At 44.1% G+C, this 19,993-nt stretch overlaps 1 protein-coding gene across 2 annotated transcripts in view; it reads right to left on the minus strand.

The window, feature by feature from the left end:
• SLC2A12 (solute carrier family 2 member 12) overlaps positions 1 to 19,993 on the minus strand; it is a 47,734-nt gene that overhangs the window by 6,510 nt on the left and 21,231 nt on the right. The window contains exon 3 of one of the 2 annotated variants that reach the window (XM_019538089.1): positions 820 to 900. In XM_019538089.1, coding sequence (XP_019393634.1) covers positions 820 to 900 — 81 coding nt within the window. Of the gene's footprint in view, positions 1 to 777; positions 901 to 19,993 lie in introns of both variants that reach the window. The other variant, XM_019538087.1, reaches the window with a different exon arrangement.

Here is a 19,993-nt window from a genome sequence, read left to right on the forward strand (position 1 = left end):
TGGATGTGTGCCAGCATAATTTTCTCAAACAGCTTGCCTAGGATCGAGGTAAGACTAACTGGCCTATAGTTACCTGGGTCCTCCTTCCTCCCCTTTTTGAAGATGGGAACCACATTGGCCCTCTTCCAGTCCTCTGACACCACACCAGAGCACCACGAGCGCTCATAAAGCCATGCCAGGGGTCCTGCAATGACCTCGGCCAATTCCTTTAGGACTCCAGGGTGGAGATCGTCTGGGCCGGCTGACTTGAATATGTCCAGCCCCTCCAGAAGCTCCCTAACTAGTCCCTCGCTAACCTTTGGCCCAGGTGTGCCTCCCCTGGGACCCGAGGGGGGCCCCTCTATTGGGGCCAGCTATTGGCCAGCTCTAGTTTAGAGCAAAGCAAGGACTGAATGTTAGGTTATTTTCTGTAGCTGATTAGTCAAGTGATGTCTGGAAATTAGAGTTAGATACCTGTGAATAACTCCAAAAGTGATGTGTAAAATGGTAGGCTAGTCTTTTATTCTTAAGCCCACTCTACTACATCAGGCATATTTAGACCTATTTACAGATCTGTGAATATAAGGCTGTAAAGGAAGTCTAAGCTGGTCTGTCATACATGGTAAGGATATGGAAAAAGGTGTTAGTGATACCAACAAAACAATATTTGTAGATGCACCAATTAATTTGGCCCCTGTATTTTATTTCTAAATTTTAACTGATTAATCTTCTTCAGATAGAAAAAGTGTATGCCTAGTATTTGGAATATGAACTTGAGAGGAAACAAAGCATTCTTACCAGTTACGGTCAAAAATGTCAAGGAGATAAGGAGATTTATACCCCAGTTCATACTAGAGGTCAAAGCAATGGCCCGTCCTCTGATTCCACCAGGGAAAATTTCACTCAGCAGCAGCCAGGTCACTGAAATGAAGGAAAACCTAATAATGACACCATATTTGAAGGTAAAGCTTTCCCAACCTGAACAGATATACTTAGGCCCATAAATTCACCTGAGCACTTATAACTTGTAAAGAGAATAACCTCCACAATGTAAAATTGTCTTTCTAACTCTCATGAGCACCCTGAGCCTTGTGGCCAGAGTAGAAACATGACTGAAACTTCCACATGCCCTGTCAGTCTCTTGTTGGTACAATAACTCATCTAAGGTACTGGCAGGAAAGCAAGACTTAGAGCAGCCCTTGGGATTTTTCTAATTCATGCAAGGGGAGTGGGCTAGGGGGCTATATCAGGAAAGCTCACAGTAGCTGTCTTGCACCTTCAGGTTTTTTTGTCATAGCCATAAGTCTGGATCAGCATCTGGCTTTTAGAGCTATTCTTTCAGTAGAGTAACAACTGCAGGTTTCTGGTACAATTATACTAAAAATCACTGAAATTTAAATTAAAAAAATAGAATTTTGGCAATGCTTTGTGTTAGAACATATGTTGCACCAGATATAACTAAGGGTTCTTATTTGGCAAGGACAGCATTGGAAAAGGTGCAAAGGGAAAAAGATACTTGGGGGAAAATATGAGTAAGAGCCAGCTGAGAATAGCGCATGTGTCTCTGAATCAATGTGATAGACTCAAACAAGTTTTCTTTGAGTTTCTTCATTGTTCTTTTTAACCACAAATGGAAGACTAATAATATTGTTACAGTTAATCAAGAGTTTACTTAAAACTGGGAAGTACACCAAGGCCTCAATTCTCCTTTACACTAAAGCCTCACACCACTGTGGGAATAATGTACTGCCAGAGTAGGGCAAAGAGTCCTTTGAATAAATAAGAACTAGGGTGAGATTGCACATTAGAGTCAGCAGGCACTAAGTCTAAAGAATGTTGGTCCATGTTAAGGTTAACTAGTGATCTGATCAGTCACACATTCGGGGTTTATACCCTCTCTAATGGGCGCTGCTCAGACCTGCTGCCAGAGGGATGGCGCACAGGGGCATGGCTGGGGACTTCAAGACTACTCCATGCCTGCCCTGCTCACTGCCACACTATAGGCCAGGAAGGAGGGGAAGGAAGGGCCTCCCCCCATATTGCCTGGATATGCCCCTTCATCCCCCACATTTCCCAGATGCCCCCAGTCAGGTCCTGGAGGAATCATCCCCCACGCTTGTTTGGCCCTGCCACACCCAGATCGCTGCCCTGCTACTCCAAGCAGCCCAGCAGCAGTAGTGGAGGCAGGAATGGGAGGTGGGTTCCCTCCTCCCTGACTGCTCCTGGGTTCTCTGCAGTGCATGCTGACCCCATGCACCCGGATGCAGCCCTCACCAGGGCCTGGGGATGTCTAGATGCTTCCTGTCCCCTTTTTACCCTTTTTCCCTGCCCGCCTTTTAGGCACAGGGACTGGATCTGGGTGCACAGGGGTGGCAAGATCTGTAGGACCCAGAAGCAGGCAGGGAGAGAGGACCCTCCCACCAGTGCCTTTACCACTCTCAGGCTGATTAGGGCAGCAAGGCAGTGATCCACAAGTGGAGGGGTTGATGTGGGGCAAAGGGAAAAATTAGGGTAGCAGGGGAATGATTTGGGGGACAGCGGTTGCCATTTAGAGGGGGCATCAAGTCAGCAGCACCCCTTCTTCTACCCCATCCCTCTTCCCTGGTTAACTTAATTCAACCTACATAACACAGACAGCTAATCCTTGCCCCAAGTGGTGTAACTTTAAGATGCCTAAAGGGCACTTAGCACTTGTTAATGAGCTTTAATGTGTCATCATTCAAGTTTTAAGTGCTATTAACATGGTCTAATTGTAAATGTATAATCTCACCCTTAGAGCCATGATGTCATGACTTACTACATTAGGGCCGTCCTACATAGTCAGAATACAGCACCTCAATTTAATAGTTTGTTATAATCTATTCTTGCTGAACCAGGTAAAAGCTGACTTCAATTCAGCTATATAGGAATATTGAAAACCTCTTTTACCTGGTCTACATAGTCACTATATATTAAAAAAATGTTACTAACATTTTAACCTGTAACGTGGGAAAGCTGCAGGTGTTTTTAAGTACTGTGTCAACCAGCCAATTAAAAACAGGCTTTGACAATTGTTGGCCATCTCATTAACCTTGTTTTGTCATTGTCACAGCACAATCAATGCTGTCCAAGTGTGAATCATTAGTCACAGCAGGTATAAAGTGTCACAGCAAGCAACACCAGCCATAAAATATAAAGCAGCAAAAATAAACGAGCCAAAAAAGGAAAGCAGTGCCATTTTGGGTCAGGCTACAGGCCTATTTACCCCAATATTCCAGGGATCAGCAACATTTTGCCACCCCAGGCCCTCTGTGACCTGGCTGTCTGCTGTGGGCTGCAAGTCCCACCCCACCATCCCCAGGAGCATCTACCCTTTCTGCTGATACCTTCCCTCTGCAGCAAAGGTAAGCACAGGCACAGAGAGCAGCTGGCAGGGCTGCTGTGGAGGTTGCCATGTGGGGACAAGCATCTCAGTGCAGGCTCTCTCAGAGGTGGAGAGAGGCCCGGGCCACTGCCATTTTTTGAGGCTCCTAGTATATTAAAAAAATATTAATTCATACTGAACTACAGATGGTGTGGCCCAGTAACGGGACACAAGTTTAAAGTTGTATGATGAACATCACTCCCCCCCTGTGATAGGCCCTGGCTCAGTGCAGCTGTGTGCTGCCTGATGCTCTGGGCTCGGTTGGACCTTCATGGCCCAGATCCAGCCTCTTTATAGGCCAGATCCAGCCTGTGGGCTATAGGCCGTTGATCCCAGAAATATTCTGTATCTCATCGTACCAGAGGGTGGATGCCAAGGAAAGAATACTTATTCAGGACCTATGCAGAGTGATCTTGCCCTAACTCTCTTCCTTTACAGCTTCCAGCATTTAGAAGCCCAACTTTGGAGGTTGATGCCCTACTACAGTATTTAATACCTACTTATGAATTTGTCTAAATCCTCTTTTGTTCCTGGTTAAGTACTCAGCCGCCACAACATCTTGAAACAATAAGTTCCATCAGTTAATTACATGCTGTTAAAGACACTGCATAATTAGCTGGTGGGACTCCTTGCCAAAGGGTATCATTAAAGCCGGGAGCCTAAAAGGATTCAACACAGTAATGAGAAAATCCACATTAATGAGAGCTAGGGTTAAAGGCATAACATATAGTTAAAGCAACATTTGGGAGAGACCTTTCTTCAGGGCATAAATCAATCTCTAACCAATGGAAGGATTAGGAAGAAACCTCCCTCTCTGGGTAGATTGTTCAATATTTACTGGTGTAAGGGGTTTTTTTAATACTCTTCTTTGAAGTAATTGGCACTGACCACTGTCAAAGACTGGACAGGGCTTCAGGTGACAGAGTGCACAAAGCTAGCCAAACGTAGGGCAAAGTAGAGGAGCAGTGGCCTCGGGACTGATTTGACTTGACTTGACTGCCTAAGACAGAAGCCTAGACCAGATGGATCATTTGTGTGATTTGCAGGGGTGGAAACACCTTCAGTGTTCTGTACATTAATGTATTCCTGTACAAGACTAACATTCACTGAAAGGCCACTTGCACATGTGCTAGGAGTTTAGTTCTCCCTAAATTGAAGTGATGGTCCCATCAGCTCACATCCCCATCAGCTCATACCCCCTACTCCTCCACCACAAAGCAAGCAGGCTCCAGCGAAGTGAAAAAAAAAAGCAGTGAGGGCTCAATCGCTTTTTTTGTTTTCCTGGAGCCTGCCTACCTCTTCTACAGCCAGGGGGCAAGCTGCTGGAGGGTCCTGAGCTGCAAGGGACCCTAGTGCTTCCCTCCATGGTGGCGGCACCCTCAAGTGGTACCTGCCCACTGGCACCCTGTCCTGGTGATCCTGGGGGGCACTGCTGCCACAGAGGAAAGCACTGGGGCTCCCTGTAGCTCAGGGGCTGTATGACCCACTGGCATCTTATTTCTTGCGGGCAAGCTCCGGGAGAGGAAAAAATAAGATCAGGCCCCTGCTGCTTTTTTCTTTTTTTCCTCAGTTCAGCCTGCACGCATGAGCTGCTGATGGGTCATGCAGCCCCTGAGCTGCGGGGCCCCGGTGCTTCCTTCTGCAGCAGCAGCACTCCCTGGGGCTGCCCAAGCAGGGTGCAGCCCTAGCTCACAGGCAGCACCCACTGGATCCAATGGTGCATGGGGTGTTGGAAGCCCAGGCATACTCAGGACAGCTTGGGATTGGTGGGCTTCCAGTGCCCCATGCACCATCCCTGCCACCTTCCCGCCACCTGGGACTGCCTGGGAACAGGGTGGCTGCCCTGGGAAGGCCATAGGAGGGTGGCTAGGTATGCTGGCAGCCGGAGAAGGTGGCGGGCATGGTCCACAAGGTGCTGGAAGCCCACCAAGCCTGAGTTTCCCAGAGCACACCTGGGCTTCCAGTGCTCCGTGTGCCATGCCTGCCACCTTCTCTGTATAGGGCCCTTGTACACATGAGGAATATAGCTGTAATTTGTTATGTGGCAAACTAAAGTACATGGGATGTGTTTTAGTTTGCTAAGCAAAAAAATCATTTAAATCAAAACATGCTGCCAAAGGTGTACATTTTACAGAATTTAATTGTAATATGCCACCAAATGTGTACACTGTTACATAATTAAATAATTAAAAAGGGTAATCAAACCACTAAAAGGGGCAATTTCCTCATGTGTGCCAGTGCTGGTGCCCTAACTGCATTAGCTCTTAAAACAACTACATTAGTTCTATAGTTGTGGTCACATAACACATCTTTTCTTGTGTGTACCTATTCAATAGTAAGCTTCCATTCCTTTCCAATTAAACAGGGCCCCTTGGGCTAAAATACAGTTTATCAGCATGATTAGAAAATGTAGCACGTGTGTCTTGATTCACATATACTGCAGGCCCACATGCAATCTATAGCTTGGTTCAGCCACATCAATGTTTAATAGCTTTTATTCAGTCCAGTTGTTTCAGCTGTTCAGGTACTAATAACTCAGTTATAGACTATTTGCTTTGGTTCATAGGTACTATGCTTTGTTGGCTCTGTGGTGTTGGTTTTAGTCTGCCAGTGAAGTGGGTACTACAGAAATATGACACTAATATAGTTTGTCCATCCCTTTTCCTGGCTGAGGAGCTGATTCTTTGCTTTTGGCACCTCTCTTGGATTGTTTCCACCTGTCCTTTTGCCAAGAGACAGCAGCTGCAACAGCTACAAAGGGGATGTTTTTTTTCCTCTTGGGGTACCAGTAACCAGGTGCCAGCTTCGATCTATGATAATTAACACTGCAAGCTGTGACTCTGCTCCCTACTGAGGGCCCTGAAAATTGAGCCTGCCCATCTCTAAAGACATTGAGAAGTAACTGGATGCTCCATTTGTTCTCCCTTAAGCAACTGCATTTCACAAAAAAAGCCCAACCTTGCAATGGGGGGGTGTCAAAAAATTCTCTCCCCTCCCTCAATATGTGCAGTATTACAGTTTTGCTTCAAGCTCACATTATACTAATGACCACATAGCATATTTTCAATACTGTTTAGCCTTGAATATGGCAGTCTTTGGGTGGTGTGTACATAGCAGAGGGCACTGGGCCATTGCTTTTCCACTCAAGTGTGAGCAAAGGCTATGCAGAGGGAAAGGTTTAAGAACTAAGAGTGGCCTAGAGCCAATATATAGATCTATATGGCTAATAGCTAGGACACCTCAATCTCAAATACATGAATGCATACATACATACATATCAATTTAAATTGGCTTAGTTTCAGGTCATAAGTGAAAATACCCCTCATTCCCTTGTGGATGCATCTACACTGTCAAGAGAATACGCTAAGGACCTTTGAAGTGACGTATGATGCAACTGCTCTGTGAGCAACATCCAAAAACACTGTAATATCACCACCTTAGAGAAGCACTGAACATGTACCAAAAATTCTTTTTTAATAGGCACATTTATGGATACATGTCTAGCACCACTCTGAGGTGGTCACATTTCATCCATTTATGAGAGCACATGAAGCAGGTCTGCCATTTTTCAGTGAGGCAATCCCCAGCGTGGTCCAGAGGCTGTGTAAATGTTGTGTATAGTACATCTACCCCTTAGATCCGATGAGTACTACATTGCCATCTCCTTGACTTTCAGGAGCGTGGCACAACAATACTGCAAGAGCAGGGAGTGTGGGGAAACTGGAGCATCTGTAAAGTTCAGTGGGCTGAAGGTGATCCTCAGGTTGCAAATGAAGCATTTGACTAAGATGTCCCTGCTTTGACTTCACTCTTGCTGGTAGCAGGAGAAAATTGGTGCCTGCATAGCTCTGCCCTCATTAACAGGAATTTGTATTCCCTGAGTGTTCTATTTGTCGCTCATCGTTTTTTCTCTTTTCTGCACCTGTACCATACAAGATCATGTTCTTTATGGATGGATTTAAAAAATGAAGCTCAGAGGACTTAAAAGAACACAGGGTTTCAGGGGTATAAATTGTGAGGAGACATTAGGCGGGCTCAAGGCTTAGCAATGAAGGAAGCAGAGGTATGTAAAACTCCAAAAAGAACAGAATGGATTGTTATCAACAAGAGGTCTAGGCTCCAGATAAGGAGAGGATTATCCCATAAGCAATGAAGGGAGAAAGGTTCTCAACACAGGATGCTAAGAATTTATAACAAATTGCCAAAGTCAAGGAGAAAAGTCAATGAGCAAATCAACACAAGGAACTCTGAAACTGTTCATGGAAGAAGAAAGTTGAGGGGCAAGTGGTGACAGATGTTGCTGTAGCAGCTAACTCTTCTTTATCTCCACAGAGCTTTCTTCAGCAAAACCCATGGCTCTGCTGAGTATTGTCAGAAAGCTACATGGGCAAGTACTTCCTGAAAGGATGTCTTCACATTTTGCTAAATTGCCAGATATTTATTCACTTAATCAAAAAAACAACAGCACCCAATTCCAGGAGCAGCCCCATTGATTTGACAGGAACAACTTGTGGGGAGAATAAAATAACAGGTCTTTTGAGTTATACATAATAGGGGCTAGATTGCAGCTACCTGCTAAGAATGCCAAAAAAAACTCCAAAGAAAGCTCTGTGAGTCTGAAAGCTTGTCAACATGAGAAAAGTTCTTGTCATAATTATTTCACTAGAGTTATACTGGGACAATGCACCATGGGGACCATTTTATTCTGGATTATGAATGACTTTTTATGGTGTGGTTTAACTGCTTTCACAGAATACGTTACAGCTGAGTAACTTACAGAGTAAATTACGCCCTGGCTGGTTCAGTTAGCCATCCTATAGTAATAGCAGATACCTTCTACTCATTGCCTGCCCTTCTTCCCCTACTTCTCCACTCTCTTTATGGGTATTGATAGATTAATAGCAGCCCCTGAAACTCTTTCCACTGGTGACAAGCTAGCAATGCTGGTAGCCTACAGAGGAAGAAGGGGCAATATTATGACCCCCAACTCTTTCAAATGTATATATAGGATTGTAACAAGGTGCATGGTTCAAGGGCTGAAGCCCAGTTGAAGGAGCTAGAGTTTAAGAGCCTGCCTGCCTAGGAGCTCTGGGCCAGCTGATGGGAATGATTGCTGGAGGAAGTTATAAGCTCCCAGAGAGATGACACTAGGGAGGGAGGGAAGCTGAGAAGAAAGGTGGCATTGAAGTGCTGTGGTGAAGCTCTTTCCATGGATAACAGAGGCAGGTGGTGGGTTCTGTTGATGTTTTGCTATTCTGTTTAGTTTGATCTAGGAAAGGGGGAAGTCTGGCACCTGGGCATGGCTGAAAGAGTAACAATGCTCTATGGAGACCATTTTGCTGTATTTGACTACCATAGTTTTTCACACACAACAGGCACCTTTCCTCCAAAATCAGATCACTGTTCAAGGGTAGATATATTGCCAAAACATTGTAATAGGTGGTGTTGATGAGGGTTATGTAGCTCTAACTCACCTGTCTGCTATTTACTCCTAGTCTATTTCACAGCCCACAAGACTCTAGCTCTTTTCAAAATGATAGATCAACCTATGGACACCAGTCTTCAACAGCAGCTAGGGTTTGAGCTTTAGTTTAGGAGAAAAGGGAGGGTGAGTCAAGAAAATACAGCATATTTTTATAAACTTTTTCTCTTCAAGAAAAATAAAGAAGACAGTGTGTGGAAAGACACATTTGCAAATTTTGTGGTGAGTTAGAGCTACATGCCCTTCATTAACACCACCTGTTAGAGTGTTTTGACAACATTACTACCCTCGGACAGTGAACTTTGCAAATACTTTAGAAGCAAGATTCTGCTGAAAGATAATAAAGACAGCTAGAGTTTTACAGGAACATGCAGAGGGCAGGAATGTTTGAACTGGAAAGAAGACAAAACTTAGAGAGCATTAAGTCTAAACTGGGCAAATAGCTGTGATGCAATAAAAATGGAGTAAAGTCATATGGCCTGTGTTGTGCAGAATGTCAAACTAGAGGGTCATAACAGTTGCCTCTGACCTTAAGTATCTATGACTGTCTTTAATTTCTGGGTCTGTCCCACAATATGACTAACGTGACCACTCAAAAATAATAGCCAGTAAATATGGAATAAATGAAAGGATATATTTCTCTGACGAGCATGCAATCAGTTGGCAAAAGACATATCTCTAGAAGATCACCGAGTCAAACTCTGTTATCTACATTTGAGCTGAATAGTTTCACCATTGGTAGCTAAGCAAGCTAAGACAAGGATAATCAAATGTTATGCCTCACGGCTTATTCTGATCTCTGCAAGGCTCAAATAATAAATCTTCTCTCCTTTACTGCATCCTATAATTTTCTAGGCACATCAATGTTGTGAAAGTTTAATTACTATCTTCTCTTATGAAACAGCATTGGTTGGCTGCTGAATACAAGGCACTGCACTGACAGACCACCAGGCTGATTTGTGGTGAATCTTACATTCACTGTTTCCTTCTATTATATTACCAGTATGTTTCTATTTTTATTGTTTAATCCTTTGGGCTGGATCCTTGAAATCACACATGCAAGATGAATAGAATTTAATTTTTGTATGTTTGCGATAGTATTAAAGTCCATAAAATCATTGCTCTTTGTTCATATTGTTACAGTGAATCATCTAGAGATAAACAGACCAATTACGTAAACACCCTTTTCAGGGACCTGTTTATGAAACATAAAATGTATACTTTATCCTCATCTCACTTCCTGCCTGCTCCTGTAATTCATGCTCAGAGTCATGAAATAAATGTCCATGTTAGAATATACAGTCTCAGCTCCATGTGCTTGACCAGAATTGTAATTGACTTCTCTGTTCTACAAAAATAATAACATATTTTTCAACTATATTTTCTGGTAGGCGGGAAAGCTAAAAATAATATTAATGAACAAGGATTGATTCTCTGTAGGGTATGCACAGGATATATTTGTTTTGAAAACAGCTGTGCAAGAGCTGAGCTGCTCTATAAAAGTCTAGGCCCTGATGGGTCAGAAGTAAGGTACATCTTACCCATTGAGCTGATTCTGACAGTGGCCATCCCCAAACAATTCAAAAGATGATGTCAGCACCTTGCTATAGGCATATATGGAGTAATATGACTAGTGCTTAAGGTCATCCCAATGTCCAATGGAGATTGAGTTAAATTCTAATACTGTACATAAGATGTAGGTTCTATCTCTAACATCAGTCTACAGTCCTTATGCTTCCTTTCTGTCCTTCTACACATAGGGTTTTACGCTGTCCCATCTGCAAACTGCTCACTAGGCAAGGTGTTTACTTACTCAGAATATTGAATCTGGGATAATCCTCTAAGGCATCTGCAGAGGAATGGCCACAGAAGCCAAAGGCTCTAATTCATAAGCAAAGCATGCAAGCTTATTACATATTTCACTCTAGAAATGTATGGAGAGAAAAATATACAGCTTGTTGGATGGATGAACCTGCTCTTCCAGTATCCAAAAGGGAATGTTCTAACCCTCAGGCAACTGTGTTGACTGAGACAGATGAACAAGTCTCTATGCTTTCAAAAGGGAGTTGTATTTTTTAAACAGAGGTTGAATTCACAAGAAAAACGTGGGTGCACTAGTATTTATGAATCCCTCACATAATCTCACAGGCACCTAGATTTTCTCAGGGCTCAAATTCCCTTGGAAAATTTGTCTCCCATGAGCAGCAAAGTGTCTGTTGCCAAGTTCATATACAACTGTTTAAATCCTGAGAGAGCTGAGCTGCTAGGTGCCTGTTGCAGTAGCCCTGCTGGGATGCAGAAAAAAAGTTATTTCCCCATTTGTGGGGCCTGATCTGGTATACACACCCAGATGAAACTCTCCTAGGTGACTGCCCTAACAGCTAGGGTATGGAACCATTCTGACTAGCTCCATGCAAAGTGGAACAGCTGCAATAGCAGGGGCTGAGCAAGCCCCACTTCAGACTCTGTGATGATATGGGCAATCACCTAGGAATGGGAGAAGTGGGGTCAAATTCTCTCAGGCAGACAGGGGGTTTAAACCAAGGCCTCTCATATCCTGGATGACTGTTTTTAAAAAGTGGCTCAGGACCCCAACTCCAGAACGGGCTCAGGACAAGATTAGGTACCTCTCAGCAGCCCAGAACTAGGTGTCCATGTTTAAGATGGGGTTAAGCAAAAACTTGTCTCCTCAAGTACGCAGCTCCTCCCTCAGATCGCAACTTCTGGGAACCAAGTTTTAAATACCCAACTCTCTCCATGCATCATATATAGACATCTAACTCAAAACTTTGAACTCCACTGGTCAGCAAGCTATCTAGAAGTAGTTAGCTTCAGTTTTCTAGCACGCAAGTCTATATCTATAGCTGTGGTGCTCAACTTTTCAGTCCTGTGAGCTGAAAGAGTGGTGCAGGGCTAGCCCATGGCCCAGATCCCAGGGTCAGTGCCCAGATCAGGCCCTGCACATCCAGACTGAACTTCAGCCCAGCCCTGTGTGACCAGATCAGGTCCCACACCACTTGTCTCTGCTGTGTGGCCGGATTGGACCCTGTGTTGCCTTGGTCCAGCTTTGCAAGACCAGAATGGGCCCTGCACTGATTTCCCCCCTCACAATCTAATGTGTGGGGCCACACTGTTTGAATTGCAGGGCTTCTCACAGGTCTGGAAATTTGGCAGCAGGGGATTGGCAAGTAAGACTGCTCTGCTCTCCTAGCAAATTTTCATACCCATATTTAGACTTTTCTAAGGCCTCTGTGAGGAGCTTATACAATGTATCAAGGGCTAGATACTAGGGGTTGTGCAAAATTTCGCCAGCAGTTTCGTTTCAATGCGGTTTTGACTCGTTTCGAACTCGGAACAGCAAAACTGGAACGAAACAGAGAGCTTCAAATCCGCCTCAAAATGAAACGAGGCAAGTTGAAACATTTCGAAATTTTCAAAACATTTTGAGTGCCAAAGCTCTAGCTGGGCTTGCCTTCAGGGAAACAGAAACTAAAGTAAGGAGAGGAAGGGGGCAGAGGGGGGAAGGGTGGGGGGGAGCTGGCCAGTGACTGTCATCCTTTCCTGAGGTCCCTTCCAATCCCAGTGCTCTGGGGGAGGGATGGAAAAACTGCAATGAAGGCAGCATTGTTTGAACTGCCCTGCTTTCTGCCTTGGTTTCAGTTGAGTGAGGGTGCACCTTAACACACACGCAGAGTGTCACCCACCCATGCCATGAGTGTTGCCTGTCAGCAGCCAGGGGTGCAGGGCCCCAGAACCCAGACTCCCCCTGCACCTGTCCTTGACAGCTGGCAGGCTTCTTGGCCGCAGCATGGCCTAGCAGGTCTGTAGTTTTCACACCCCGTGCCCCAAGACGGACACAGTCCCACAAGTACCCATGTCACGAGTTTCGTCTGTCAGCAGCCAGAGGTGCCGGGCCCCAGAATCCAGAAGCCCTGGTACCTATTTCCTTGAGAACTGGCAGGCTTCATGGCCTCAGCAGGGGCTAGCAGGCCTGCAGCTTTCACCTCCCTGTGCCTTAACACACACAGTGTCACCCATGTCATGAGTTTTGCTTGTCTGCAGCTTGAGGTGCAGTTTTCCCCAAACCCCTGCACCTATCTCATTGAAACTTGGCAGACTTCATGCCCTTAGCAGGGGCTAGCATACCTGCAGTTTTGACCCCACTGTGGCTTAACACCTACATGTGACATGAGTTTTTTTGCTTTCAAGACTGAAGTGCAATTTCCCTGAAACCCCTGCATGTATCTCCCTGAAACTTGGCAGGCTTCGTGCCTTCAGAAGGGGCTACCATTTCTGCAAGTTTCATCCAAATCAGGCCAGAAATGATGAAGTTATTGGGCTGTTTTGAGATTTTCCTGTTATATCCTATGGGCAAAGCATTGAAACGGCATCGAAACAGCAAAACTGTTTTGACAAAACAGAACAGCAGTTTTGAATTGAAATGAAATTCAAAATGAAACATGTTCCATCAAAACGCAAGTTGAAACAGAACAGTGCCGTTTCGCACAGCCCTAGTAGATACATATTGTGTAACGTTGCTGTGATAGCACTCCTGAAAAGCTTTAAGCCAATATGTGCAGGAAGTGGTGCATCACAATCATAGCTTCCTTTATGTAAAGCACTTGGTTTCTGAACCAAACAAACAAAAACCATTCCAATAACATGCCCAAGGCAGAGGCCTGATCCATTACATTAAAAAGAGTAATCCTGTGAGATGCTAATCCCCCTTGAAGATCCAGGATTTGGTTCTAAGGATGAGTCTACATGTCACCAAATGGCAACATTGCTATGGCACTGTGTTTTAGTACTTCCTTTTAGAAGTACTAAAGCACAGCGCAGTATGGGCAGTTATTACTATGCGTGCAGTGCACGGTTAGAGTTTGCCCCTATGTTGCTGGAGTGGCACGCTATACCCAGGAGTCCACTGCTATGGTGATGTAGCTGGCGATCACATGTAGACACATCATTGCTATGTAGCTGTAGTGCAGCATATGGCGACGTAGCATGTAAATGCACCCTAAATGTACATAATAAGGAAAGGCAATATGCACACAGATTCACATTGCCTTGTACAAATGGAAATAAGGGAAATGATCATAATATTTGTCATACCCATGGAACTTGGGAAAGCACTGGCATGTGAAATCTGTGTGTTTGGGTTTCCACAGACTCACGGCAACATCTTTCTTCAGAATCCTCAGAAAATTTACTACACAAAGCAATCTTGACTTCTCCAGGCTTCTCTTACATGTAGTCTGAATGCCCTTTTTCCTTTGCCGTAAAGTTCCTTAAATGCTCCAACAAGGTGTACCACAGAGACTGCACCCACAGGACAACTTTGTTGCCATTCATCATTCTGTGAATGACTGGTCAGTGGCCACCCTGCATGTCTTCAAAGACTAGTATGTTTGTCTCAATGAGATTTCCAGGCAAGCCCAATACTCTACCATCTATCTAGGTATTTATATGGCTCTTATCATCCTTGTGGCTGAACACCTCACCATCATCAGTGGACTTTTATACTTACAACAACCCTGAGAGGTTGGAAAGCATAATCCTTCTTCTACAGAAGGCAAACTATAATGCCTCATGTATTAAAACGACTTCCTGGATGATACACTGGAAGTTTGTAACTCAGCCAGCAGCTGAAACCCTTGTGTTCTAGATGCTAGTTCAAAGATCTATTCGCAAGTAGAGGCTAGGGTTGGGTATTTGTCTGGTCAAATACCAGTCAAAAATTGTAAAAAAAAAAAATTGCCAATAGGTCCAAATAAAAAGCCAAAAGTTTCCATTAAGAACTGTGTCAAAAACAATTTTAAAAAATCATATTTCTGTCAAGAAAACTACAAAAAAGTAGGGTTTTTTGAAAATGTTTATAATCTTTAACCAGTTAAAAAAAAATAGAGTCAATTGACAATATTTGATTGGTCACTCGACTGCCTTACTAACCCTAGTAGAGGCGAAACTTTTTTGGCCAGGCATGCCACAAATTAGACCCACACCCTCCCCAATTGCTACTCCAACCCCCTTCCCTTGCCTGATCTGCTTCTCTGTTTCCTGCTCCCTGCCCTATTTGATACTCTGCTTTCTGCTTCCTGCCCTGTACTCCCTGCCCAACCTGCTGCTCTGTTTCCTGCTTCCTGTTGTATCTGTCACTCTGCTACCTGTCCCCTCCACAAAATGCCTCACGCTACAAACAGTGGCTTCCCATGCCACTTGCGGCATACGTGCTCCAGGCTGGCCATCCCTGCACTAACATCATCTTACTTGTACCTTCTGTGACGTCTCTAGCAAGCACTCATCAGCCCTCACTGGAAACTATGAACCAACCCCTCTTGATAACATGATACTGCAGAATGTTTTTCTGATCTTAATACTGTGATTTCAAATATGGAAGACTACAATTTATCCTTTGTTTGTTTCCTTGAAAAGCAAGCTTTAAATGCTGCATTTGGCATAAGCTCTAAGCCAGGGATAGTTTTTAAAAAGCCCTTTTGGTATGAAGCTCCTTGTCACCCTGCAGTACTTGGCATGGTGTTTTTATCTTTAGATGTGAAATGAAACAGTGAGTTTGCATTGAGGGTACTGCTGAATAGTAGCTTTAACACTAAGCCTGCCCAGGATCAAAGAAGTTCTGAAAAATCAGCTCCCCCAGTGTAGAAACTGGATTTTATTCAATTTAGATATGTACCCTTTAATCTTTCTCACAGAACTCAATGTCACAGTGACATTCTCTGTTGGAAGGCTGTCTATGGTCACGGGAAGTGAATATAAAACCTTCAATAACCTTTGATCTGTTAATCAAAGGCTGTTATTATTTCCTGAATATTTGAATGTAACATTCCACCGACAGTGAAGGGCAAATGTTCCATTAAGAAAATCGGTAAATAATAGCAGCCTTTGATTATCATATCAAAGATTATTATAGGTTCTACATTAGATTCACTTGATAGGGGACTGCCTTGCAAAACATGTTAATGTAATATAAACACGAATATTTAGACTTACTCTTTATTATTTCAATATTTATCCCATCACTACACTATATATATATAATACACCCCCCGCATATATATAAAATACTTATCCTACATATGTATAATACTTATCCCATATATTTATCCTATGGATATATCTATACATATAGATACACATATATAGAGATACAGATATTTAGAGCCACACGCGCACACACACACACACACATTTGAAGGTATATACCACTAATATTCCCAAGCAGGGTATTGCAACACCTTTGGGGTACCTTGAGATCCTCTTGGGGTGCCATGGGTTGCCACATAATGTTAGACATAGTGTTAGGCATGTAAACATGACTCACAAGATAAGATATTTCAAGTAGGAATCCATAGTGTTAAAAGCATTTTAACCTCTTGTGGTCTTTCTAAGGTCTTTGTAGCAGAATAATTGCTCAATTTTTCTTCTGCAGTCAAAAATCCAGTGAAAACTAAGAGCTGGATAGTCAATCTATCAAGGGGAACCTTGGGTCTAAAAAGATGAGGGGGTAAATTCATCTTGAATGAGTTTGGGGTCATCAGCATTGCTATTGACCTATATCAGCTACTGCTGCTGCTGCTACTACTAAATCACACTCAGCACATAGGCAGAGCTTTAAAGCATTTCAAGCACAGTAATTAATTGTGCTCTTCTATCTCCTCTAAGATACCCTTCAAGCATTTCCTGCACACACCCCCACTCTATGCAGTGAAATACCATATTTTATCTTATACAACACACACTCCCCACAAAAAACAGCTGCTAGAAATTGGAGCACATATTATATGCAAGGAATATGGTAAGAATAGTTTATGCTGCTTACTGGGCAAAAGTGTAAATAAAATCTTCAGTGGTTCACAGGGAATAGATCAATGAACAGAACAGGCCTGGTACTCCACTCAGTGGGCATGTCTGATGCTATGTTGCCATAGTAATGTGTTACGGTGATGTAGCATCCATTGGTGGACACAAACCGTGAGGCCAACGCTACATCGTCGTAGTGATGAGCACCTTGCTATAGTGTGTTGCTATGGCAATGCAGCAGCTAAAAATAACCATGTGCCGCTGGGACAGCTGGTAACAGCGGTTACTGCACCATCATTTATCACTTCCTGACGGTACTAAATGCCAGTGCAGTAACTGCGTTGTGGGGAGCATGTGTAGATGCACCCAGTTACTTACTGGAAAGATATTTTTCTTTCGTTTTCTCTTTCAAAAACAAAGTGTGTTTCTTATTCCACAGTGTGATGTATTTAAGAAAATATGATATACTGGTTCTGCTTCTATGGGAACAGACAGACAAAACATTTAACCTGTGTAATAAGAATTATACTGATATAAAGAGGTAGAGACAAAAGGAAACAAATTCTACGCTGGGTTGACTTGTAGTGGAAAATTACCCCTGAAAAAAATCAAGGATAGACTCCAGTGGAACAAGTTACACTGGTTTATTTTCATGGGTCTGCACCTGTCGGTCTGTAATTACAGCGTGTTGGAGCAGATTTGATTAATCGAGTCTGCTAGAGCATAGTAATTACCATGCTCCAACCAGCCACCAGCATGTCATGTATCAGCATCCCCACACTTCAAAATGGTGGCACCAGCACTTTAGCTAAAGCTTATTTGACAAGCTTTAGATAAAGTGTCCCCACCACCATTTTGAAGTGTGGGGACACTGATACACAAGACCGGGGTGGGTAAAATACAGCCCATGGGACAGGCACTTTCACCAGGCCTGCAGCACCCCCCAAAGAATTGTGCTGCACCCAGCCCTCTCCCCTGCCAGGCTGAGAGCAAGGCACCCACATGTATACCCCTCCAGCATACCCTGTTGTGCCTTTTTCCCACCCCCGTGGGCAGAAGGGCCCAGCCAAGACAGCAGCAGCTTCTGGGCAGGGCTCCTGCTGCAGCCGCCCCATGGGAACCTGCTTGGCTTCCTGGAAATCAGCTTGCTTGGGGCAGCAGGTAGGGAAGCAGAGGTAGAGTTGCAGCTGGGTATAAGCACAGAGCCCATGCCCAGGGGAGATAGCAGAAGCATGGAGCTTGGCTGGGCAGGGTATGGGTGTGAGGCTGGGGGGTGTAGGGACCCCCCACGCTTCCACCATGACGTGCAGCCCCTGGTCAGGGAACTCATGCAGGCATTGCAGGCACCCGGTGGAGTATGGCTCCAACTAGTGCTGCATATGGGGGTGAGGTGGGGGTGGAGCACAGCCTGTCTGTCTGCCTCTATCACTGGGGCTCCATGACCTGCATCTGCAGTTCCTGCACTCGCAATGGGGGTAGCCCTGGGCCTGCTGCCTTCCTTGCCCCCTGCTGCGCCAGTCCCTGCAACCCGCTGGGAGTGGAGGAAACCCTGCCGCCTGCTTCCCCACGGAGTCCAGTGCAGGACTTCCCCGCTGTGAGTGTGGGAGCTGCAGGCACGTGGCGTGGAGCCCCGTGATACAGGTGGCCATCACAGCACTGGTGGCAAGGAGTGCAGCTTCCCTGGCCGCCTCTATCCCCGGTGGTGCACTTTTGAACTAAAGCACCTCCGATGTGTTGAAGTTCAAAAGCGCACCACTACCATTTTCTTAGTGCTGATGTGCATTTCACCACTCACGCAACTGCAAGCACTGCAGCACTGGGCGCTTTTCAAATTGCGCAGCGCTGCAGTGCTTGCATGTGTAAAAATGCCTGTAAGTAGCCTCGTTGAAATCAAACAGTATATTCAGATCAGTAGCACTGCTCTAGCCAAGCAGAGAGGTGTGCTCTAGCACCCTCCCTACCTCCTGCAACTTCTAGCCTGAACCACTGCAGACATGTGGCTGCATTTCCGGAATCACATTTCCATCACAGGTTCAGAAAAGGCCCTTTGAAATCCATGGAAGAAACAACTTGTCTCTAATAAAAATCAAGTTATGCTTAAGTTATGATCTGACTTGGGCTACACCATTCAGTAACGTGCAGAGCTGAGCCCTAAATCTGCTAAAAAAATAATCTTGGAACCTCATAATTAAAAACAAACAACAAAAATGGCTTTAAAGCATGGTTTTAAAGAAGCAATACTCTCAGTTGGTCCACTGCCTTGGGTAAGACTAACCTATTTTCAGGCAGTTAAGAAATCAGAGACTAATATGTGAAATTTATAATTCAATACCAATCTACCCAAGGACAATTAAATTAGATGGGACTTTACTTACATTCAGCATTCAGTGAAAATTCAAACTGAATGTTGAGTGCTCCAACCCATAAATAAAACACTTCAAACTAATGTTGTACAAGGCAGAGCTGTAGCAAGATCGATGGCACGCAGTCCACAACAAGGGTTTCATTTTGGCATGAAATCTCATTACACTGCAGCCCATCAGCCAGTGGTCACAATGTGAAGAATAGCTATAGATGGCATGGTTTGAATAGCATAAGAACAATGGACTGCGTAAGCTAGCTCTATCATATCCAAAACACTGTCAGTGTATTAAAATACAAAACATGCTCCCATGATTCTGTCACACACATGGGATATATGAATCTAGGCTTCATTTTTTAGGGGAAATAACCCTAAATTATAAAAGATGCCATTTTTGAGTGTTTGAGTGAGTGTTTCTATATAGCAAGTTGATTAAACATGCATGTTTTCCAGTTTTTTTGTGCACAGAAATATAGTAACTCAGTGTTTTATAAAAGCCTGAAAGGTTATTCCATTTCATGTCAAAGAGAAAGATGAGCATTGTAGAATACTCTGTCTTTCCTGCGTTTTCCAGTCTGTTGCAGGGTGACATGGCTTATGGTATTTTGTAGCATAAAAATGTCACCACATCTTCTGAGGGACCATGGGTTATATTGAAAGAAATATTTATCCTCCCTCAGTTATTTTCTTTGCCAGATTTTCAAGTTTCTCAGTTCTTTTTCATTTTTATGTACCCAAACAGCATATACACTGCACTATAACTGCAAGTTTGTCACTGACAGTTTGTGATTCAGCTCTAGGTGGGCAGGATGAACCTATTTCACTGCAAGGCACAATATAATCCTAAACTGCGTGTAAATAACAAAACCTGAACCAATGCAGCTGTGTATATGCAACGTAGATATATAAAGTGAAATAGGACTTAGCCCTCAAGGTCCAATAACTGGTC

This window comes from Crocodylus porosus, unplaced genomic scaffold, assembly GCF_001723895.1.
Source record: "Crocodylus porosus isolate Cpor-Errol unplaced genomic scaffold, CroPor_comp1, whole genome shotgun sequence".
Lineage (NCBI taxonomy): Eukaryota > Metazoa > Chordata > Crocodylia > Crocodylidae > Crocodylus > Crocodylus porosus.